This window comes from Danio rerio, chromosome 22 (assembly GCF_052040795.2).
Source record: "Danio rerio strain M-AB ecotype USA chromosome 22, GRCz13ab, whole genome shotgun sequence".
In the NCBI taxonomy this organism is placed as follows: domain Eukaryota; kingdom Metazoa; phylum Chordata; class Actinopteri; order Cypriniformes; family Danionidae; genus Danio; species Danio rerio.
The window spans coordinates 25,854,703-25,880,034 of NC_141042.1; the positions used below are offsets into that span (position 1 = coordinate 25,854,703).

The following is a 25,332-nucleotide window of genomic DNA, read 5'->3' on the forward strand; positions in this document are numbered from 1 at the left end:
GTTTTTTCGTTCAAGGTTGAGGGCTGAGAGGAAAGCGCCTGCATCAATGTAACGTCGTGCCAAGATAAGAGGCTTTATTACGCAAACTTCCCGGATAAAATGTTTTAATTTTCGCCACATGTCGGGAAATGAAGCTGGCAAACCTCACGTACGAGTTCTCTTAAATGCCAAAAGATACGCAGTAAGTAAACCTCTGGCGCTTTACAAGTTTAAGGCTTAATTTATTGAGCACGAAAGATAATTCTCATTACAATATATGTAAACATCCCTGTTATGTCGCATTATCATTATGTAAATGTGTAAAAATCAGCCTCACAGGGTAGACATCCTTCTGTTCACCTTAACCTACTTTACATCTTATCTAACGTTAGGTTTTAATAACAGGAATAGAGCTTCCTCTTCTTCATCTCGTTGTTTTCGCAATATTGCATGTTTTTAGAATCTTATTTCTATTTATAACTAATTCACATATATTATATTAGTTGTATAGATTTATAACACTCTATAATCTGCCTGCTGTGCTATTATTTTATTGTGTTATTTTTACAGTAATGTCTTGGGAAAACAGAATATTCCAGAAAAATGTTTCTTTTGGAGTGTTTTATCTATGATATTTTACCTTCCAAAATAATGGAAATTTCCATAATGATTTTAAGCCAATAAATATATATGTTATAAAAAGTAACATAATAATTGCTGTCTTTTTAAATAATGCTTAAATAATGGCAGGTGTTTTTCTTTCCAAAATATGTCTTTTAAATCAGCTTCAGTGAGTGCATTATTCAAGAAGTAGGTGATAGAAGAAACAGCATTAAAGCCGTTGCTCCAGATAACCGAAATCTCATGGGAAAAGGAAAGATTATGTGACTGAAAATACTGTGGAAAGTTATTTTAAGGACAAGTTCTCCTCCTAACCTCATTTAGAGCAGGGTTCACTTTTACTCGTAACCATATATATAAGACGACTTTACATTTATTAACACTATTGCTTGTATTATTTTATATGCAGCACACATATATGTTTTTAGCTTTATTTTCCAGGACGTTTAGGCATTGTTGATTAGAATGTCTCCTTCCAGACTATACACAGCATCTGTGGTGCCTCCTCTACCATTAAATTCTTTCAATCTTTCAAGCAACTTCTGCACAGAAGAGAATATCTCAGAGTGCATTCAATACATCAATCAGGTAGGTGCTCTCATATGTTTATGAAGCTTGATTTGTGGATAGTAATGCAACGATTCGCTTATTTCACAGAGCAATATGATTTTTTATGATTTTACGAAAATATTTTTTTATGATATTTTATTATTTTTTATGCTTTATAAATGATGAATTATTGATTTAATATTTCTCTGATTAAATGCTGCACATTTTTACTCAGCTGACTAAGTGTGATATGATTTTCTCATTTTTCTTTGTCACATGAGTTTTCTGATTATTTTCAAAATGGTAAAGTGTTTGGTTAATGTTTCTCGGACAACATGCTGCACACTTCTTTCTAAAACTGAAATAAATGTCAAATAATACATTCATTCATTTATCTTTGGCTTAGTTTTTATTTATTTATTTATCAGGACTCACCATAATGGAATATATGCCTAATTATCCAGCATATTTTTTTTCACAGCGAATGCCCTTGCAGCCGCAACCCAGTACTGGGAAACACCCATACTCACTTACATTCACCCTCATACACTATGGCCAATTTAGCTTGTTCAATACACCTATAGGGCATTCCTTTGGACTGTAAGGGGAAACCGGAGCACCTGGAGGAAACCCACGCGAACATGGGTAGCACATACAAACTCCACACAGAAACGCCAGCTGACCCAGCTGGGATTCGAACCAGCAACCTTCTTGCTGTAAAGCAACATTGCTAACCAACCTCATATAATACAACCTATATAAGTATAGCATTAACAAGTGTAAACACACAAATCCGATTAGTCACAATTGAAAGAATATGTAAATGTTGAATGTTCAAAAAAGAAAATCTTATACAAGCATTAAATTGGAATTGGGCATCAGGACTTGAAGAGTAAACAAGGCCTTTCATATGTGGTATTAAATCTAATCAGATGTTTTGCAAATCAACCACATTGAACAGTTAAGTGTGTCAGAATTCATCAGACTTTTTGATCATTTTCAATGGACATTCACCACCAATCATCATGCAGCGTGTTCTTCAAACATCCTCTTAATCCTCTTCCTGCCTGTATAATAATTGTGTCATCTGTTAGAACATTTTCCACTTTACATTCACAGGAGTTGTCGTCTCTGTGCTTCCCGCCAATTTTCCGTAACTCAGATGACATCCGTGATCTGGATGCTGTGGTTGCTTTAAACAACATTTATGACTTGCTTCAGCTACACCGTCGTGCTGTGGGAATGATGGAGGAGCTGGAGGTGGAGCAGCTCAAGTCCAGCAGTGACCTCCATTACCAGCACCTCACCAACTCCAGACTGAAGGTTAGGCTTTTTTTCCCCCACATATAAATACATAGATTTTCCAATAAACAAAACAAAACTACTATAAATTCTCACTTGTTTGTAGGACCAGCTGGAACTTTCTAAGAAGGAAAACATGCGCTTGCACGAAAGAGAGCGTCAGCTAGAAACCAACTTAAAGACTTTGCAAAACAGCCTGAAAGATGCAAAAGAGGAAGTATGTACAATGATTTTCTTTGTTTTGTTTCAGCAGTGAACTTAATTCTCAGTTTTTTGTCATATGCAAGGTCATTTTTATATTACTAGGTACAAAGGCTGCAGGGTATCATTGCGAGTCGTGCCACACAATATAATCATGATATTAAGAGGAGAGAAAGGGAGCACAACAAAGTAAAAGAACGCCTCAGTCAAGTGCTTATTGCCAAAAAGGATAACAAACAAGGTACTGTGTATTACTTAAATATATCAACTAGCATAATGAATGTACTATCTATAATATTCTTATCACATCCTGCCCTCATAATTTTGATAGAAATGTTTATTGTGTGTTTGCATAAAAATTATCTATGAAGACCCACAAAAATGTCCTTTGTGTTTTTGCAAGTTTCATGTACAGATGGCAGTGTTGTCAAGCTGAATTTTAGTAGTCATTGCTCCAGTTATGTCACATGGTTCAGAAATCATTCTAATATTTTGATTCGAGATATGATGTAATATATACTTTTTTGTTAAACCATTGCTTTTTTGTAAAGAACAGCATTTTTGTAACAATGTATGAATGTTTTATTGTCACCATTTCAGATTAATACATTCTTTCTGAATAAAAATAATGATAACAAAAAAAAACCTTTTTAATTCATCATAGTTGTTTGCTAATGTTGAGAGAGAGTTATGTCCATAAATATTTGGACATTGACATAATTCTAATATTTTCGTTTTTTGTTCAGTTGTTTCCGTGGTCTTCTCAGTCTTTTGGTGTTGCTGAGCTCACTGGTGCATTCTTTCTTTTTAGGAATGTTCCAAACAGTTGTTTTGGCCACGCGGAATGTTTTTGCTATCTCTCTGATGGGTTTATTTTGTTTTTTTAGCCTGATGATGGCTTGCTTGCTCATTGGGTCTCATCTTGAGAGTTTACAGTGACAGATTCTAAATGCAAATAGCACACTTAAAATGAACTCTGCACCTTTTATCTGCTCATTGTAATTGAGATAATGTGGGAATAACACACAACTGGCCATGGAACAGGAAATGCTTTACTTTGTACTCTATTTCAGGAATGGATGTTTTGAATTATGTTGGAAGGTCGGATGGGAGAAGATGTCTTTGGAAAACTGGAAAAACTGAATCCAGGTAGTAGAGATACAGTTAAAGTCAGAATTATTAGCCCCCTGTTTATTTTTTCCCCAATTTCGGTTTAATGGAGAGATTTTTTCAACACATTTTTAAACGTAATAGTTTTAATAACTCATTTCTAATAACTGATTTATTTTATCTTTGCCATAACAACAGTAAGTAATATTTGACTAGATATTTTTCAAGATATTTTTCTACAGCTTAAAGTGACATTTAAAGGTTTAACTAGGTTAATTAGGGTAACTAGGCAGGTTAGGGTAATTAGGCAAGCTATTGTATTACGATGGTTTGTTCTGTAGACTATTGAAAAAAAAATGGTTAAAGGGGCTAATAATTTTGTTCTTAAAATGGCGTTTTAAAAACTAAACACTGCTTTTATTCTAGCCAAAATAAACAAATACGACTTTCTCCAGAAGAAAAAAATATTATCTGACACACTGTGAAGTTTCTTTGCCCTTAATTTGGGAAATATTTAAAAAAGAAAAAAAAATCAATAATTCTGACAATTCCTCAACTGTACATTATGACTGTTGCAAATGAATGTTTTAAATAGTTTCCCTTCATAAAGACTTAATATATGTTTTTTTTCAGACATGAGGGAGAAATGTACAGAATACTTCTCAATGAGTTTGATAATCGTCAGAGAGAACTAATGCAGGAAAACATAGAACTGAAGAAAGTGCTTCAACAAATGAAACGAGAGATGGTTGGACTTTTAAATTCTAAGAAGATATGCCAAAAGGAAGAGAAACAAAGCAATAATATGGATCAGGTTAGGCTGTAATGTCATTTTACACAACAAATTTTACCTTGTATTATGAAGCAGCATGCTTTGCTGGATATTTGAAGATACAGTATTACAATATTATTTAATTACTTTTTTTATTCAGATGACTTTACAGACAAATTCAGATGATGAGGACCCTTCTAAGGGACCTCCTGAAATGTCATGTGATCATGCTCGGGAGAAACTCACAAACAGCATTCGTCAGCAGTGGAGGAAACTCAAGCATCATGTTGAAAGACTAGACAGCCAAGGTATAGGATGTCACTCACATACGTTTAAGACAACATATACTTATGTTTTATACAAGAGTAGAAAAGTCATCCTAGCATTGATGCTGCCATCTTTTGAACTGGAAGTCTAAGGGGTCATTCACACAGAACGGATCTTTGCATCTAAAAATGTGGGATGCAACCCTCAGAAATGTTTTAATGTTGTTATTAGCTCATCCGCTTGTTAAGTGTGACGTCACGCGAAGCGGCTTCCGGGTCCAAGCGCTCTATTCAACTGATTGGGGAGACTCATGAAATGGTAATAATAAACGTTTACAAAGCGATTTAATACTTTCGAAAATCACAATCGCAATATATGTATCCATGCCTAATATCCAATGACCAGAAAGTGATTCATTTTTTTATAATTTGTAAAAATGTTGGTATTTGTTATGCAACAAGCCCAGAGATTGTTGTGTACACTATGACTTTATGTAAAATTAACTTTAAAATGTGATATGAATAAAAAGAAATCATAAACGAATAATTTCTCAACTCAAATGAATGGCGGCTTGGACCCGGAAACAGTATTACATACGTCACCATTTAACAAGTGGATACAGTTAGCTTATCTAATTGTATAATTATAGGCTATGAAAGACTAAAGCAAAAACTCTTTCTCAGGAAAAAACCTTGCTAACTTTCATTAAATGTAAAATTTGCTAAGATTTAAGTCTATTTAAAATTGCATACAAGGATTTTTTTAATGGAAACGCAGTAGCGCAGTAGGTAGTGCTGTCACCTCACAGCAAGAAAGTTGCTGGTTCGAGCCTCGGCTGGGTCATTTGCCGTTTCTGTGTGGAGTATGCATGTTTTCCCTGTGTTCGCGTGGGTTTCCTTCGGGGGCTCTGGTTTCCCCCACAGTCCAAAGACATGTGATACAGATGAACTGGATAGGCCAATTGTCCATAGTGTGTGAGTGTGTATGGATGTTACACAGAGATGGGTAGATTAACTATTTAGGCATATAGTTTACTCAGCAGATGCCCTTTAAGCCAAAACCCAGTACTGGGAAACACCCGATTACAATCTTAAAGATGGTCAGTCAAGAGGGAGGAGAGTAACATTAATTTTGGATGAAACACATAAGCAAACACACAATATCAATGAGTAAAACAAAATACCATGACTAACTGAATGCAATAAAGTGAGTTTTATTTACAAAAGAAAGTGATAATAAGTGCAACAATATGTATATATAAAGAACAATACATTTAAAATATATATATATATATATATATATATATATATATATATATATATATTGTAAATCACAAACAACAAGTAGGACATAAAATGTTTAAACAGGTAGATGGGCAAGTTGGAGAGGTGAGATGCGGGCGGTCTCCAAACAATAGAAATAGATAAAACGAAACAAGCTATTCTATTGGCCCAACTTCTGCCTTAACTATCCAAAAAAATGTATATATCAAAATAGAAAAGACAATATTTGCGTCTCTGATGCACTACCTTACCTACACAAAGATTACAGAAAAGCAAAAGTACAGCGGGTGGAGCGGATGTATTGATTCACAGATACACAACACAGAAATTCAAAGTGTCCCAGGGCTCGCGAGTAGTGTCCTGTCACCACTTTTATGCTACGGTGGCAGTGGCTGGATAGGAGACAGTGTGATGACGTCAAAGTGGGACATGGCAAACAGCTGGGCAAAGTGAGCCAATAGGAACCAACTGTAGGAATAGAAGGGGGAGAAGCACGAGAGAGACTGGCAAAAGAAAAAAGAATTCATGATCACACAACACGAGGAGAACATGCAAACTTCACACAGAAATGCCAACTGGCTCACCCAGGACTCGAATTAGTGACCTTCTTGCTATAAGGTGACAGTGCAAACCACTGAGCCACCGTGACGCCCCAAGGCTTTTATAATAATAATAATAATAATAATAAACAAAACAATTAAAACCTTTTTGTCAAATTACAGTGAAAGTAAACTCACAATGACTTTAACGGGTTGTTTTCAAGACGGTTTATTTCACTATTTAGTTGTACTGTTTATTTGAACATGTATTCATAGTTTTTTCATGTTTATTTTCAATATAAAGCACTCGCGATATAGGGTTACATTCTAGTAATTTCGGCCTAATGGGTTTTTAACTGGCCACACTCACAATAGACGGACCAAAAGTTTGTTTCCTTCATATAGTTCATATCTTCATTTATATTCTGAAGATAAGTGTGGTTCATTTATAAACAAATTTTGAGAGGATCACGTGCTTATGATTGACCATGGCTGGTAACGCATTAGCTACGTATATTGCACCAATCGGATGAATACTGACACACTATAAATAACCAGAGTTTTTTTACTCTAGTCATCTTCGTCTTCAATAATAATAATAATAATACATTTTATTTAAATGCGCCTTTTTGGCAATTCATGGACACCATACAATAAAGGAGGGCAATAAAACAACAAGAAAAATAATAAAATATACACAGCAATAGTGCAGATAAAATTAATTAAGTATTAAAAGCCATCTTAAATAAATGGGTTTTATGTCTTGATTTGAATAGTGTGAGGGAGTCAGTGTTTCTGATGGCAGGTGGTAGTGAGTTCCAAAGCCGCGGAGCAGAGCGGCTAAATGCTCTGTTGCCCATGGACAGACAAGTGGAGGGAGGAAAAAGATTGCAGGGTGCGAGAAGAAACAGTAATGTGGATGAGGGCAGACAAATATGGAGGGGTGAGACAGTTGGTTCGGCCCCTCAGCAAGCTGGTCTGCATTTCTGTGAGGAGTTTGCGTGTTCTCCTTGTATTCGCATGGTTTTTCCCCGGGGTTTACTGGTTTCCTCCCACTGTCCAAAGACATACACCATAATTAAACTGACTACTCCAAAGGAGCATCTTAAGACAAACTCTTAGCCAGCTATACCTCAGCACGTTCACAAGCAGGGGAGTTCTCAAGACCTACCTGAGCTCAAACTCTCCTCTCGCCCTTTAAACGGGAAGGAGCCTCAGGCTCAATGGTATTCTGAGATCAGGGCACTCTTCCGGGACAGCATACTAAATATGCTTTACTATCAATCATCAGCTAATAGTGAACTCTTGAAACAGCAGTCCTATGGACATGAAACAACCTCAGGCAGAGCAAATGATTGAGTATTATTTTTGGGTGAATTAGTGTTGGTACTTAACTGAACTGAACTTAAATTTTTAAAATTTATCTGACACTGTTTCAATTTACTATGATCTTTTATGTGAAGCTGCTTTGACACAATCTACATTGTAAAAGCGCTATACAAATAAAGGTGAATTAAATTGTTTCAATTTGATTATTTTTTTCTGATTTATTCCATGTGCTTCTTTAGCATTCAGTTTGTATTATATGATACATTTACAGTTTTTTACAAAGGCTATGACAGTTTTTTCAAAATATTTAACAAGTTTGCTAAACTCTTAACGCAGGAACACACCTAAAATACACAATTAGCAAAACAGTTAATTTCATGCTCAAAATCACACATTGTAAACTAAACTTCTAAACTTCTTTTCAAAATACAATAATAAACTAACACAATACACCATGTTTAACAAAACACTGCAAACATGTTCCAAAATGACATAATTGTTCAAAACACTAACACATGTTCTCTTTCAACAGAAACATTCAGTCAATCAGAAAACACTGACAATAAAAACACTATCATCAGCTAAAATTACAGAAACTGCATTAGTTTATGTGTCAGCTCTGTCCTTATATTTTAAGACTCTCTACATTTTCATTTTGTTTTCTGGCATTTTCTTTCTTTTACTGCAAAAATTCAATACAAAAATAAAGAAATAAAATGCTTTATAAAATTTACAGTTGATGTAAAAAAATACAGACACAGAATTTTTTATATTTGCAAAAGGACATCACTGCAAGATATACAAACAGAAAAAGCATTGCAATTATAATAAAAAAACAAAGTAATTTTCTATTCTGCCTGGTCTTCTGCATTTTCCTGACTTCTTCTCTGGCCCGGCATGGTAACGATGGCCCTTTGGCCTATTATGTTTCTCCTACGGCAATGCCTTTTCGCCAAGTTGAAGCCAGTCTCGTCACCATAGATCATTTCATGTGGGACTTGATTGACCTCCAACTTCATGACTCTAAAAGTAATTAGACAGTGTAAATGGTTCACTGTACTATAGCTAATGTATGTACTAATGAATGCCAGGTTTATAGAGTCGTTTACTGCAAAACACACTGTGCATAAAGTAATCACTGTATTGCATAACCTTATCTGGACGTATTAGTGACGGAGTTCTGCAATGTGCTCACTGTTCCTCAAAAACCTCATGAGTCCTTTTTTAGAACATACAGTATGATCACGTGATTTGAAAAATCTCAACACATGAGTGTGCTTTCTAGATGAGAATCATGTTCATATGGGAGATGGGAGCTGCCATATACACACACACACACACACACACACACACACACACACACACACACACACACATATATACAGGGAATATATTTGTGTTTCAATTGACAGTATGAACAGCTGTTCACTTCGGCTTGAGCCTATATAGGTTCTGTTTAAAACATGATGTTATCTGTTCTGACATACTGTGTGAAAGCATTGGTAAATTGGACTGTAAAATTACATTGTTTTGGTTTTGGTTGAGTTTGTTTGTAAAAGAAGTTCAAGCATTTTAAATTTGTGTTAACTGGATGCATTTTGTGTCAAAGCAACAAGAAATGTGTAAATTGTATAGCCCACGAAGACGGATGTTGTGCTAACCATGTTAAGAGTTTAGGAAACTTGTTAAATGTATTGAAAAAAGTGCCATAGCAATTGTAAAAAAAACTGTAATCAAGGCTTATGTGTTTTGTGTTGCAGCATCCTTGGTGCAAGCTGGAGAAACTGAAGAGGTGATCCCCAAACAGCTTCATGAGGAGGAGACAGAGAGGCTCAAAGTAGAAATACAACAGTGCAAAGAATTCATTCAGACTCAACAGCAACTTCTGCAAGTGAGTAGAGGCATGATTTCACCCGTAAGTCCACTCAGAGCAAGAGAATGAGAAGTTTATGTTTACAGCAACAGCTCAACACCCCATGTGATGAGGAGACAGCAGCAGTCCTGAATGATTCCTACATGCTGGAAGAGAAGGAGCGCTTGAAAGAGGAATGGAAAGTGTTTGGAGAACAGAGGAAAAACTTTGAAATGGAAAGGAGAAATTTCACGGAAGCCGCCATCAGATTGAGCCATGAGGTTCTGCCTTACAATTGTTTCTTTTTGTAGACGTTTCTTGATCTTGGTTCTTAACCATGCTTTTCTTTTCTTTCAGAGGAAATCTTTTGAGGACGATCGCGCATTGTGGCTCAAACATCAGTTTCTGAACACAACATTTGCAGACCAGATGAAACCACAAAGTCGCATGTCTGATGAATTTTCAAAGCGTAAGTGATCATTCATTCTTGTTGAATTTTTTGATAAAATAAACTTCAGTTTTGTTTTTTAATGTTGCAGACTCTGGTCATGAGGAGAAACTTATCTCAATTTCTGGTAAAGTCAGCAAATCCCATCTTTAGTCTGTCCACTCATGGAACTGCTTACCGATGAACTTATATTCTTCCACCTGGAGTCAATATAAACGAGTGTCCACAAGTAAGAATGTCCAACATGCGCACATGTATGTTAAGCAAAATAGTGTCAATTTGTGATAAGTCTGGCTGCTAAATCTTAAGCCTTCAGATTTTTTAATGTTTTATAAACCATGCTGGCATTTTCTAACATTTTGCATTATTTTCATTTAGAAATTACATAGAGATATTCATATGTTTGTTTTTGCACAAAGAATTGAACTGTTGTATTGGTGTAGCTTGTTATGGTTTACTTTTAGCTATTGACATATTATGCATCACTTTCAAAAGTTACACTTTTTTATTTATTAACATAATTTTTGTCACTGAAAGAAATGTCTAGTCCCTTCATTCTGAACTGTAAGAAATAATGCATTTTATTTATTGTGCATTTGGATCTTTTAGACTTTTCCTAATCAGTATTACCACCATTATAGTTTATATCAAGTTTAAACCAAGTTAATATGGTGCATATGAAAAAGAGCTTATTATATACTAAAATAGATTGACACCAATATGCATTTTAGATTGAAAACAACTGAGTGTGCTTTATTCATTTAAAATGGCAAATATGAAAAAAATGGAATAACACTTTAATAAGAAAGTTTGCAAATGTTTTCTTTTATATGCATATTCATTAAAATAAACCAACAAGTGTAGTTACTGTATGAATTTATTCTTGTGGAGATGATTAGCATCATGCTGTTCTTACATTGCAATGGCCAAAATTTAATTCAATACTTAAATGAATAATATAACTATTATGTGTTTTTATTTATTTATTATCTGACACACAGTTGAAGTCACAATTATTATCCCCCCTGACTTATTAGCCCCCGTTTATTTTTTTCTCAATTCCTGTTTAACAGAGAGATTTTTTCCAACACATTTCTAAACATAATAGTTTCAATAACTCATTTCTAATAAAAGATTTATTTTATTTTTGCCATGATGGAGTAAATAATATTTTACTAGATATTTTTCAAGACACTTCAATACAGCTAATTGTGACATTTAAAGCCTTAACTAGGTTATCGATTAACTAGGCAGGTTAGGGTAATTAGGCAAGTTATTGTATAATGATGGTTTGTTCTGTAGACTATCAAAAATATATATAGCTTAAAGGGGCTAATAAAAAATTAAAAACTGCTTTTATTCTAGCCGAAAAAAAAAAAAAAAACAAATAAAATTTTCTCCAAAAGAAAAAATATTATCAGACATAACTGTGAAAAATTCCTTGCTCTGGTAAACATAATTAAAAAAAAAAAAAAAATCAAAATAATTCTGACTTCAACTGTGTGTGTGTGTGTATATATATATATATATATATATATATATATATATATATATATAAATATATATATATATATATATATAAATATATATATATATTTTTTTTTTTTCATTGATTTTCTTTTTGGCTTAGCCCCTTTATTAATCAGGGGTTACCACAGTGGAATAAACCGCCAACTTATCCAGCAAATGTTTTATGCAGGGTATGCTCAACACTGGGAAACACCCATACACTATCACATTTACACACATACACTATACATTCACTTATAGTGCATTTCTTTGGACTGTTGGGGAAACCGGAGCACCTGGAGGAAACCCACATGAAACACGGGAATATATATATATATATATATATATATATATATATATATATATATATATATATATATATATATATAATATTATTATGTCCATTTATATATCATCTTTTATGAATTATTTGTTTTAACATGGATTTATTTCTACATTTCTTTGTCGACTAATAAAGAGCGTCTTTTACCTCAGGAATAGTAATCAAGCCAGAGTTTGCAATGATGCAATGACACCTTGTGGTGCATAAATGAAACACAAGAAGTGCAGCTGCTTGCATAATATAATGTGCCAGTTGATAGTAAGATACAGTTTTTCTCGATTGCTTGGATGCAGTTGTCAACTGAAACTCCACCTTTTCAAAACAGTTAACACACAGGCCTAAACACCAGCACTCATGGTCAAAATGACACATTTTGCTTGCAAAAGGCACATATCGTGTCAAAACATTTAAAATATGCAACAAAAGCTAGTTTTACCTTCAAGCAACACAACTTGCAAACAGGTATATGAGCTCTTTCAATTAATTATTACACAATGGACAACAAAATACAAAATGCAGAAGTCAGTGCAGCACCATTGCTTGTCATTGTAGCCTATTGCCAATGCCATTTGTTGTCTTTCTATTTGGGCTGTAAAATTAGCTTTTTTGCAAAGAATTGGATCCAGAATAAGAAATGCTTTGATTAAATTTATATTGAATTCATGACAATTTTCAAACTGTGGCTAAAAACTGAAATACTGTAAAAACAGACAAAAGCAATAAAATACTGCAAATATTAAAGAAAACACATTTAAACCAATTTACAGTCAAATCTATTGGGAGTATAGGACATAGCCACTATTGACCTCCTCCATCCATGCTGGCACAGAACTACACAGACCTTCTATCGTTTATATAAGGTTTGCAGACTGATTGCTAATTGAAGATTTGTGTAAAGGAGTGTCAAACTGCTGCTTCAGTGAATTCAAACTGATCTTGGTAGTGTCTAATAGTTGGGAATAGATAGTTTCTGTTTGGTTACCATAGCTAAACAATGGAGTTTGGACTGCTTGAATGACATTCGTGTTAACTGTTTTGAAAAATGGTGAGGAAAATGTGTCAACCCAATGAGAAAGGGTTTACACATTTGCAAGACCTGTCTTCTGCTCTGCTGGGATAATGAAAATGAAAATGAAGTAGAACCTAGTTTATTTAACCAGGTCAAAGCAAACAAGAAAAACTGTAAATGATTTTTACACCCAATATGGCCAGAATCTTAAATTAGTTAAGTCATTTTAACATCACCCAAACTGTAAAAGTATACAGAGTGAGATATAGTGGACAGGGTTAAGATTTTTGCATTTGATTAAAACTTTAGACCAGATCAACACACGGAGACGAATCACATTACAGTCCTACATAGCAATTTTTTTTGTCCCAGCATTGGGCCAAACAACCATTTTTTCCTCTACACAAATAATACATAAGAATTATTTCTTTGCAGTAGGCAAGTTCTAGACTTATTCAGAATATATTCAGAACTTACTCGCAGGTCTGTTTTTTTTTTTTTTTTTTTTACTTTTTTAAACTTTGTTTTACCTTGAAATCATATTCTTTCATCTTCAGGTCATCCTTAATTAGAAAATTGCTTGTGCTCTCTGCGAAAAAATTCTAGTGATGAATGAGATGTCAACCAGCATTAACTACTGACAGAAGCTAAAATATTGGGGTGGCAACCTGGGTGGCCAATTAGATGCCTGGACCCCCTCTGGCTCTGCTTTTGACATTTGTAAATCAATGTAGAATACATGTCTGCATTACAATGGAATTAAGAATCACACTTTTTCTCTGCGTCCTGCTTATAGTAGGAATATTTGTGAGAAGATGGGGTAGTGGGGGGAAGCTGGAAAACTGCTGTGTTTATACAATATACAACTATGAATTAGGTTGATACTATTTGTGCTCATCTTGTAAGTAATAGTAATGTCCTGGTTAAATCCATGATTCCACCTGAAGGGCAACTAATGCACATTTATATAGTGCATTTATATATTTCCATACACTTGAAGTGCTTTACAAATCTACCCACCACCACCAGTATCCACCTATATATATGCAGTACATATATAAGACCTCTGAAAGTGTTATCACACATTATAATGCAATTTGTTTCATTTATACTGTATGCTAAAGGACGCCCTCACACACAAACTCCCCATTTAATGCAATAAACACATCATTGTGGCAAAATCTTGATTATTTCTATTCTTCGAGCTATGCTATTTAATAAGCAAACTTCAATGAGAGGAGAGAAAATTGGGAAATAGGAAATTATTTGAAAGGTGGGGAAAGCAGAGAAACATTGCTTGCAGTTGTAGGTCATGGAAAAGGGATGAGGTATGTGATGTAGTGATAAACTTGTGTGGCTAGTGTAAGCAGCCTCTTGCTAAAAGGAATAGGGAGGAAAACTTTGAGAAAACTTGTAATGCAAGCAGAGGCTGTAGGCCAGGGGTGGGTGTTTTGTTTTTCCAAGGGGCTACATTAGAGACTGGTGGTTTTAGAGGGTCGAACCAATACACTTAGCAATTCTGTTCAAAATGTTAAAAAAAATAATTGTAAAACATTTTAATGAGACAATGAAGTCACTAATTAATAATTCAATAATTAGTAAAGTTAATTATATTTATTTATACATTTTCTTTTTGGCTTAGTCCCTTTATTAATGTGGGGTTGCCACAGCGTAATGAACCGCCAACTTATCCAGCATATGTTTTACACAGCGGATGCCCTTCCAGCTGCAACCCATCCCTGAGAAATATCCATGCACACTCATTCACTACGGCCAACCAAATTCACCTTCAGGACATGTCTTTGGAGTTGTGGGAGAAACTGGAGCACCCGAAGGAAACCCACGCAAACACAGGCAGAATATGCAAACTCCACAGATAAACGCCAACTGACCCAGCCGCGGCTCAAACCAGTGACCTTTTTGAAGCCCTAATTATGTTTATTAATTGATAATTAATTAGTCTACTCTTGTTATTATGTGTATTCCATGCAAAGTATGAAGCTGCTTGGTTATTCTTGTCACATGACTCTTGGTACTCTGAAAATTTGAGATATTTTCAATTCACTGCACCTGGAAAACTAAAGTGTGTCTTATCACATGTGTCTTCCTACTTGTGTGCGCAAGCTGTTTGTCTCTGTTTGAAATGAGGAGATTCAGCGCGTCAAAGACACGTGAACAGCCCCTTACTGATTTACTTGTTAAATCATACCTGTGCATTCCATGGCACCTGTTACATGTGGTTTTAGCTCCTGCCCTGAATTATTACTTTCAATTGATCTTGTTTTGTTGTTTTAACTTTAATTTTCTATTGGTTGAATTAATGACGTCAGGCATTAAGAAGCAGAAGGAAGAGGATCTCTTGCACTCTTGCTCATTTCTCCAAACCAACCATAGTCTCCGGTGGCTATGTTGCGATTTTCTCTTTTGTGCTTTCTTTTTCTACTTTAGTTTGGAGTGGGTAGTGTTTGATCTTATGTCACGGAGGGCAGCACAGCTCAGTGGATAGCACTGTTACCTCACAGCAAGAAGGTCACTGGTTTGAGTTGTGACTGAGCCAGGATGTAAATTAGGTGAACCAAACTGGCTGTAGTGAATGAATGTGTGTGTGAATGAGAGAGCTTATGGGTGTTTCCCAGTGCTGGGTTGCATAAAACATATGCCAGGGTAATTGGTGGTAACAAATTAGGGATTAAGCTTAAGTATAGTAAGTAGTGGAAGGAAAAACGGAGAGTCTAACTCATATTATGCTATCTAAACCATGCTTAGACGTGTTTCCCGGTTTGTTTGAGAAGAGTGAGTGCTCTAAATAGTGCTCAGGCAGGATTCATTTGGCTGCCAATGGCCCAGTTGGAAGAGGTGTGCCATGGCGCGGTTCACTTGGGCTTTGGCATGGTACATATGCCATATATGACGTGAAGTCACTTTCTAGGGACTGTTTCATATGGATTTATTATTCATTCTTAATTTCCAATAAACGCAAACTGTCGTACTGTAGTTTATTAAAGACGCAAACCCTACACTGCACGACAGCTGCATCTTTAGCAAACCTCCTAATACCTGCAGCACGAGGACTTTTTTGATTATTTATGAGTGTCAAAAGTGCCTGATATCTTTAATCTCTTCTCATCAAATGACTAAAATGATATAACTAAAAAAAAATCCACTGTGCTGAGCGATAGCGTTTCTGATCTGTTAAACAGCGCATTCTCAGTGACATAAGCATGCTCTGGCTCAGATGCATTGTGAGTGCAGGCCGTCTGGGGAGAGGGGAGGGGGGACAAGCGTGCTATGGCACAGTTCCAAGGAAGCACTGGCAGGCTCTGTGCTGATGGCAAAGGAGGAGGGCTGGATCTTGAGTAGGAGAATGCAAGCTTTGCTTGTTAATTTTGAGATAGAAATGCTTGTCCTTTTAAAAAAAGTGCGGCATAATACCATCATATGCATAATACATTGCATAATAATAACATGTCAAAACTTATAATCTGTTAATGGTGATATCCTATTTACTTTTAAATCTAATTTAGTTTTTAAATAACATTCTAATCTTGTTAGTTAACAGTGACGTAATTCTTTCTGACAGGAAAATGAGCAGCAATGCACACTGCTAATACTCCTACTACAAATTTTTATGCATACACAATTTTAATTCATTTTTATCTTAGTTTTACTCTTTTGTAATTAATAGTAATGTGCAGTCAACTTTTACTTAATAATGTGTTGAGTATTTCTATTATTACATGGATTTTTTTTTACTAAAAGATCACTAAACCTTAATAACATCACAAATAAAAACAATTCACAAATTAACTTGCAGGAAATTTATTGTTAATTGCAGTACAGCAGTGGTCTAATTAAAATGTCAAAATTCCACATGAACATAGGCCATATTTTCTTGTGGAAATTTAGAATATAATTCATTTCTTATTCCTCCTTGATATATTTCTGGATCCAGGCGAGAAAGTCTTCATAGGTCTCAATGGAAAAAGTTCCGTCTGGATTGATGGGAACAGCGACAGGAAGATAAATATCCCTTTTTGACATTGTGATCTAGAGAAACAAATCAAAAGAGTTAGTTGTATTTTCTTAATATACCTTTGTATGATTTCAGATTAGAGAAAAACAATATCACCTCTGGAATCCTAGCAATGATATTCAAGGACCTCTGAGATGGCAAGGCTGCAGTCAGTTCAATCTCTTTCTCGCTGTTCGTTGCTCGTTCAAACCTGAATCCTGTGTCGTAAGCTGCTGTAAGGATGTGTTTACCCAGCCTAATTGCAAGGGCAAGAACAAAGAAGAGCAGATAATTAAAGCACTAGCATTTTGTACATTATAAATGTGTTGTTCAGTGCTGATAAATATTACTTTTTGGCATAGGTGGTGACAATTATTGGCAGTCTCTCCCATTCCACTTCTAGACGTGCAGCAGGGAATTCACCCAGGACACCAGCTTCAGCTTTAGCAAAGACTGCATACTGTTTGCACTCCGCACCCCAAGAAAACTTGCCCTGAAAAGAACATTTTTGTTCAAAGCATACCAAAGGTACTGAAATTGAGAAATTAATTTTTCCAAATGTCTTACAGTAACTTTGTGCTTGCTCAACAGAGCACCATCAGCACAGATCTTCATGTTGTCGTTTTCAGCAATGGAGGAAACTATCAGTTGCACTCTTGCAGTTGGTTTGTCAAAGTAAGCAGCCAGTTGGTAGCCCAGAAGCTTCTGGTCAGCTCTAACAGCACGGGCGATGATAGCAAAAACAGGTGGAATATCATTTCCAAGGAATCTATTCTGAAAGGATAAAACGTAAAACATGAAGTTTGGCATATTTCATATTTGGGTTTGCTTCAGGGGCAAATAGCTGAGACTAACCTGTTTCTGCATTTGTTCAAAGCTAGCTGCAGCACTTCCACTGCTAGTATCCTTTGTGGCGCTATGGTGTGCCAAGTACTGCAAGCAAAACATTTTATAAGTTTTGGAAAAGAAAAAAAAGTAATTATAATATAATTATAGGTTTATTAATGTTACCCGATCTTTGTGGAATTTCCTGAAAGGCTCAATGATGGTGGCAGTCTGAAAAAAAATGTTTAGAATTCATTCATTCATTTTCTTTTCAGCTTAATCCCTTTATTAATCCGGGGTCGCCACAGCGGAATGAACTGCCAACTTATCCAGCACGTTTTTACACAGCGTATGCCTTTCCGGCCGCAACCCATCTCTTGGAAACATTCACACACACTCATTCACACACATTCATACACTACGGACAATTTAGCCTACCCAATTCACCTGTACTGCATGTCTTTGGACTGTGGGGAAAACCGGAGCACCCGGAGGAAATCCATGCGAAAGCAGGGAGAACATGCAAACCCCACACAGAAACCCAGCCGAGGCTCAAACCAGTGATCCAGCAATCTTCTTGCTGTGAGGCGACAGCACTAACTACTGCGCCACTGCAGTGCCATGTTTAGAATTTTCAGATGCATTTTGGCTACTTGAATAATACAGAACTTTAAGTGTTTTTACCTTAGACATACGAGAGCTGGACATAGAGGAGCTTGAGCTTGAACTTGAACTTGAACTTGAGCTTGAGCTTGAGCTGGTGCTAGTGCTGGTGCTGCGGCTGCTGCTGCTGCGACTGTTACGACTGCTGCTGCTTTCAGAAGAAACAGGTGCATTTTTAGCTTCAGTGTCCAGGATTTCCCTCAGTTTCAACAAGAAAGCCTGTCCTTCTGGAGTATCATCATCAATGATGTTGATTTGCTTAACAAGCCTCTCAGCAGCTCTAGGACCAACTTGAACTTCAAACTCCAGTCTTTCAACTGCAGGACCTTCAGCTACAGCCAGAACAACAAACAAATTATTTAAGTTTTATCTGAAAAAATAAAAACAAGTTTTATTAATGTTGTTGTCTTACCTCTTGCCACTGCAGCACGGACTGAGTGGTGTCCAATTATGTAGAAAAGAGTGGAATTTCTGATAAAAGCAGCATTGTGAGAGTGCACCTCAACACATCCCTTGATTTCAATGTATGGGACAGCATAACAGAGGGTTCTGTCAAATGGAGCAGGAGCTCTTACTGAAGCAACAGATGACATCTCAGATGACTGAAAAGAAGAAGAAAAAAACATATTTACACTTTGTAGTTTGAAACAAATGTCTACATGTTTCCATATGTCTATGTGTGCATTCAAAGCCTACCAAATCACCAGCATAAGATGCCTGGGAGTTTTGCAGAGACAATTCAGGTACCAGGGGAACAGACCTTTCAGCACTGTGATCTTCAATGTTTCTGACCACGGCATAAGTCTCAAAGCTGTGAGAGCATGATAGTTATTAATAATTTCATGAAAGGGTGTTAACAACAACAAAAATATTGTTACAGATATGTCATTACCTTGCAGAAGCAATGTGTTCAGGAAGTTCAACAGGCAGAGCCTCCACCTTGTAGTTGCCCTTGAGAATGTCTGCTCTTGCTGCCACTTTTCCGGGTGCAATTGTACGGATCTTTCCTCTTGCCATAACAGCAGCTTGGATGAAGGCAGTGTTAACTCCCATCACAGCAAATGTCTGGAGAGCAACACTGAAATAAGACAATAAGGAGATTCTTTGTAGAATTGTTTTTGTGTACATTAAATCTCATCTGAATGAATTTAGCTGTAAAACTGTACCTTGGTCTAGCTTCAGCTTGGAACTGAACATCAGTCTTCTTTAGTTGCTCATAAGTCATGGACTCCAATTTCTCAGGGAGAGCAGGTGTAATGGTGGCCTGAACTAAAATAATCAACAGAACAACATTAAACCTAAGAAGTGACCCCCATATATTGGAAAATAAGATATGGAAATTCAAAGGCATAGCCGTACCATTGACACTTGCAGCAGCAACTGCAGCAGTGTACCAACTGAACTCCATGGGCACACCAACTGCAGTTGGCAAGATGCGACGCACTTCAGCTGCAAGCAAAGGTTTAGCATACTGGAAGGCAACTCCTTCCTGCAAAGCTTTAAGAGCCTCCTTCAGCAGTGCACGTGGTTTGGGTCCAGTAGCCATCTGAAGAAAGTGTTTATTAGAAGCTTAATTCCAATTGTGAGTATCAGTCACAGTTCAAGTTCTTAGACTTCAAGCATATGGTAGGAAGAGATAAATGACAACACAATACCGGTATGGCTTCTTCAATGATGGTCTTGTCAAAGTTGACATAAGCCACTTCTTGTCCAAATACTTTGAGATAGGCTGATGCTAGTGGTTTATCGGTTGGCAAAGCCTTCCAGTTTGTGAGCTTGAAGAAACAAATCATTTTTAAGTCAGTTTTTTCTTTTTCAATTTTATAATTAAAGTGTAAAATTAAGATACTATGGACATAAAAAAAACTTACTGCTCTCAGTGTACGCTTAATCTTTGTGATACGGTCAGCACTTTCATCTGCAGCAGGAGATTTTAGGAGAGCTTCATGGATTCCTCCAGTTCTCACACCAAACTGTTTTAGAGGAACAATTTAGTGATGCATTTTAAAATTGATTTAAATAGTAAGTCAAATATCTAGTAAGGAAATTTTAGATGGTTCACCTCAATAACATCAGCAGCAGCTCCAGCCAGGTAAGCACGAGCTTTAGCTACAACAGCTCTGGGCAGGATGGTGGCAGCATCATTGATCATATAGGCACTACCAGCAGCTCCAATCATAAGAGGAGCTTAATGGACAAATTTAAAAGATACATTTAAAGAATAAATTTGCAATACTGTATGTCAGACAAATTTTAATGCAGTTTAAGAAACATCCGATATAATTTCTTAGCTCTTAAGAAATTAGAAATTCTTACTATAATAATAGTCCATCTGAAAAGCTCTGCTGTAACGGTAGTTAAGTCTGTCCAGTTTGCGGCTCATAAGCTTGATTGCAACATTAGCTGCACCAGCACTGAAAATAAATAGCCATGATTACCTAGGCTTGTACTCGTTTCATGTGTAAAGTGTGAAAAACATGGAGAATTTAATGTAAAAACACAAAACTGAAATATATTGGCTTTTCTTACACAGATGCCATATCAGGAGCAGTGATTCTGGTCAAGGACTTGATGTGGGAATAGGCAAAGCTTGCAACATGCATGTTTGGCTCAATCCTTAGAGCTCCAGCAAGACTAGAGACAAGTGCCACTGAAGGCTCAGCCTCAAACAGCACAATACAAGCAACCATGCGCACCTCGGGGTGGAGAGCTCTGTCCAAAACAAGCTGCAGGGCAACAGGCTGAACCTGATACAGGAAACAAAGTTTTTTTCATTGGAAGAAAACATGCATAACATTTACAGCAGTTCATATCTAAAATACCTGAATCTTACCAGTTTGGGCTCTTTCTTAGCAATGTTTCTCAGGGCCAAGATGGCATCAACCTGGACTCTAATGGGCAAAGCATTAGCTGCAGTTCTCAGTCCAGGAAGGAGCTTCATGATTGGCTTAAGACTTGAAGGGTGACCAGCATTGCCCATAACTTTCAGAGCCAAAGTGATTTCAGGAATGTCATTCTTAGAAATGGCCTCTGTGGCGATCTCGTGGATGGGCTGAGGAGTTTGAGATGCATACAAATTAGACTTGTGAAGAACAATTTAATTGTATAAGTTTTTATTTACTAGATGTTTTTTACCCTGAGGAGCTCAGCAGGGCAAGTGGGAACTGCAACACAGTATTTGGCAATCAGGGAACCATATCCAAGCATGACAACTTCACGCAGAGCTGGGATTGTGGCAAATTTCTCATGAGTAGCCAAACTCTGTTCAGTGGGATACATAAAAATATTAATTTAATGCAAGCCCTTTGAATACAGTTTGATTATTGTTTAGTATATTTGATGAACAGCACTAAGATATACCCACAGCTGTCATTTTAATGGTTTCAGGATCAGCAGTGACCATTTGCAGAGCAATCACAAGAGTCTGAATGAACTCGGGAGTGGTAAATTCACCAGCCAGGAACTTCTCCTTGATGAATTTTATAATGACTGGTGTACCAACAGCAGGAAGAGCATCCAGAAGCCAGCGCCTAATACATTCATTGTTTAAAATATATGCACAATAACAAATTGTGCTTAAACTATATTAAAGTATTGCTTACAACTTGTACCTGTAAACTGGTTTGTCCTTGAACTGAGACCAGATAGCCTCAATTTTCTCCAAGGAGGCAACACGCAAGAGCTGGACAAGCTGAACAAACTTGAATGGAGCATCATCATGGACCATGTCTTTATTGTTTGAAACCAAGTGCTTCAGGACCTCGACAATCTAGGAAAATTACAAAAAGGATCATATATCAAGTGCATTAACTAAGAAATTAAGCATTTTATGCTGTGAATTATACCTGGGCAGGTGCATCACTGATCTTCATGAGTTGAATGGGGGTCTGAAGAATCTCAGTTGCAAACTCGTACTGCAGGGATCCACGGGGCATGTAATCAGCTTTGATTGGAACGACAGGGGTCTTCTCAATCTCAACAAAAGCCAAGGTTTGTCTGAAACAAATCATTAATTTTGAAACTTTGACTTAATTTTCTAGTTGAATGTGTCTAGAGTGTTGTTACTTTGCATTAAAAAATGAGATCTCAATAATCACTCAATCATACTTTGCTTCCATCATTGCAGCACCATGAATCTCATTGAAGGGTGAGAACTGATACACTTCCTCAACTGTTGCCTCAGCGATCAGTGCACCATTGTCAGCTGGTTTCATGATGTAGTTATAAGTTGCAGTTTCAATCAGACTCTTGACCCTCTGTTGAGAGAAAGTTAAGTTATTTGAGTCTTGACATTTAAATTGGGTAAATTTCTGAATTCTATAAAGTGACTGCTATCCAGTCCTTATTACCTCTGTGCATTCAGCACACCTCTCAGTGTATGCCAAGCCAACATCCTTCATGATTCTCTCCTGGCAGTGGCTCAGATCTTTAGACTTTGTCACAATAATGTGGTTGGCCTTTGGATCCTCATTGATGACATAGTGTGTTCTGCACACTCCCTGAGCTCCAGCCTTGAGGAATAAGTCAAACGATAAGATTGCAGAACTCAAAACACCTCAGAATTGTCCTAAGGAAATTTTCTCACCTCTTGCATCTCGTAGATGTTCTGGGTCTTCTTGAGGTTGAGCTGAAGGATGTTGAGGATACCTCTGTGCAAGTTCATGACTGTAGGAGAGACTCCTGCTGGGGCAAAAACCTTGCCAACCACACCATTAGCATACTCAAACTTGATGGGAATCTGAAGCTGAGCAGCCAGTGCTGAGGTGAGCTTAGTAGCAGGAACAAATGGATCCTTGGGCCAAGTGCCAGCATACTCGTAGAGTAGAGGATCCATAAGCTGTAAGAGAAATATAATTGCTTTTAACAGCCATTGCTTATTAAGTGTTGCTTCAAAATATTTCTCTGTTCGTAATAGTCATTACCTTCATCAGGTAGGTATTCTCTGTCGTGGCACTGATGAGAACCTTGCTGCTGACTTTAATACCTGCTCTGGCCAGACCTTCTTGAGGAAGACCTCCCAAAAGCAGAGCCTCATACTTGTACACATAGGTCTTATCATGGGCAAACTCAGGAACTGGAATGAATGCATTGTTTTTTAGTGGATTTTGTTGTAAATTTCATTACTTTCAAGCAATTACAACCTAATACCTGTTTGCCATTTATATTACTTACCAAGGTTGAATTGTTGACATGCTGAAAAAAAAAGGGTTTTTAGATACAATTTTTAAAGCTTTCCTAGAGAGATAAAGAATTTAAAAATACATATATATTTGACTTACCCACGAGGGCTACAGTCAAGGCAAGCACAACAGCTCTCATGGCTGGTGGTTTGTGAAGAACTTTTGAGAGTATCGGGTCTTTTATAGTGATTTTCTTGCTGACCAAGTGTTAGTTCTTAAATTAATTATTAACATAAGTCTTTAAACAAGTAAAAAAAAAACTGCACACAGGTTAAGACTTGGTTATTTGAACAAAAATATCTCCAGAGGTTAGGTTAACCTGGCCTGTCATGATGTCATTATTTTTGCCAATGTACACAGTAAAATGATCGCCAATCTTTTATATATAAAAAGGTGATTATTTTTCAGTAATAAAATAATACTGATGCAGTAGATGTTTTATACATAGATACTTATAAATAGATGTAATTAATTAAAAAAATATTTTTATGTATACATTTAAGGCCAGATTTAACTAAACAGGCAGATTTACATAATTTTTGGTGCATTTTTTGTTTTTAAGTTTTGGTGCATGATTTTCTGATAACAAACAAATTAAAGAACATGCTGTAGATGTAACATCTCATTTACATAGCAACCAATGCATAAATCCCATTGATGGTATGGGTATGGAACCAGGCACTGTGCAATTATTTTTCTACCAGGGCTAAGGCAAATATGTATGAGTTTTAAGAAATTATTTTTTATAAGTGATGTCAATGTTAGCCTAATATTTTTTTATTACTTAATAATTGGCCAAGGTTTTGGCATATACACAAAATAGGCCTAATATAAGTAACAACAAGACAACTACAATAACCTGTTATAAGCAAAGGTGAAAGAACACAGCTGGGCAGCATGCCTTCTTTACTTTTATTTACACCAAGTCATATTTGACTGTATTTATAGTCCACATAAAGTACATTTTGACAACTGTTTGTGTATTTGGAAAAAATAAAAAAGGGGTGTAAATGGTTTGGTAGACCTGGTATTTTGTGACTGACCCTTGTTGTTTGTTCCAAGTTGTCTTAAGTATGATCTTTTAATGGCATGCAGGTAATTAGTATGTGCTGGTTTTGCTGGATATTAGTGTAGATTTTGACAATGTTGATCACTGCACTTTAATAAAGACATTGCATTCTCTGGTGGGAATAGTGGGACAGCTCTGGTTATCCTCCTATCTTGGTGACAGGAGTTTTTCTGTGTCCATAGGAACTCACATGTCAGACTCTGTTCCTCTGTCCTGTGCGTGCCTCAAGTTTCTGTGCTAGGCTATCTTCTGTTTCATTTGTATACACTTTCTCTAAGCAACAATACTAGCAGCTTTAAATTTGTGTCTTATCATTGCTATGCTGATGATATGCTATTGTACTTTTCTTACAGTTCTTGCAGGATTGTTTAGTCACCATTAACAAATGGATGGCTGACAATTTTCAACTTAATCCTGACAAAACTGAGATGTAGATTTTTGCATTTTTATAATGTCATCCCAGAGATTGA

At 36.3% G+C, this 25,332-nt stretch overlaps 2 protein-coding genes across 17 annotated transcripts; one reads left to right on the forward strand and one right to left on the reverse strand.

The window, feature by feature from the left end:
* Positions 1-17,604, forward strand: ssx2ipb (synovial sarcoma, X breakpoint 2 interacting protein b). 13 transcript variants are annotated; one of them, NM_001447153.1, is given in 14 exon segments: positions 1-181; positions 1,042-1,188; positions 1,631-1,643; positions 1,758-1,794; positions 2,269-2,472; positions 2,558-2,668; positions 2,758-2,893; positions 3,726-3,801; positions 4,396-4,576; positions 4,695-4,842; positions 9,713-9,843; positions 9,912-10,085; positions 10,162-10,273; positions 10,344-11,115. In NM_001447153.1, coding segments are annotated over 10 exon segments (1,212 nt in total). In that variant the 5' UTR covers positions 1-181; positions 1,042-1,188; positions 1,631-1,643; positions 1,758-1,794; positions 2,269-2,391; the 3' UTR covers positions 10,406-11,115.
* Positions 16,917-23,952, reverse strand: vtg1 (vitellogenin 1). 4 transcript variants are annotated; one of them, NM_001044897.4, is given in 28 exon segments: positions 16,917-17,160; positions 17,243-17,381; positions 17,476-17,618; positions 17,693-17,899; positions 17,981-18,058; positions 18,137-18,181; positions 18,635-18,945; positions 19,026-19,215; positions 19,310-19,424; positions 19,506-19,691; positions 19,780-19,882; positions 19,973-20,159; positions 20,269-20,388; positions 20,485-20,586; positions 20,676-20,800; positions 20,930-21,027; positions 21,143-21,360; positions 21,447-21,665; positions 21,749-21,874; positions 21,978-22,143; positions 22,225-22,382; positions 22,459-22,609; positions 22,721-22,869; positions 22,963-23,124; positions 23,199-23,450; positions 23,536-23,687; positions 23,786-23,806; positions 23,893-23,952. In NM_001044897.4, coding segments are annotated over 28 exon segments (4,089 nt in total). In that variant the 5' UTR covers positions 23,933-23,952; the 3' UTR covers positions 16,917-17,034.
* Between the last annotated feature and the right edge of the window lie 1,380 nt (positions 23,953-25,332).

Excerpts from the sequence above, each read along its gene's own strand:
- ssx2ipb (XM_087303255.1), top strand. Across the intron at positions 1,189-2,268 it reads GCATTCAATACATCAATCAG|GAGTTGTCGTCTCTGTGCTT; the intron begins GTAGGTGCTCTC and ends TTACATTCACAG. Across the intron at positions 3,802-4,395 it reads ACTGGAAAAACTGAATCCAG|ACATGAGGGAGAAATGTACA; the intron begins GTAGTAGAGATA and ends GTTTTTTTTCAG.
- vtg1 (XM_087302335.1), bottom strand. The coding sequence starts at position 23,932 with ATGAGAGCTGTTGTGCTTGCCTTGACTGTAGCCCTCGTGG. Across the intron at positions 22,383-22,458 it reads TCAGTGATGCACCTGCCCAG|ATTGTCGAGGTCCTGAAGCA; the intron begins GTATAATTCACA and ends TAATTTTCCTAG. Across the intron at positions 21,361-21,446 it reads CTAAGAAAGAGCCCAAACTG|GTTCAGCCTGTTGCCCTGCA; the intron begins GTAAGATTCAGG and ends TTCCTGTATCAG.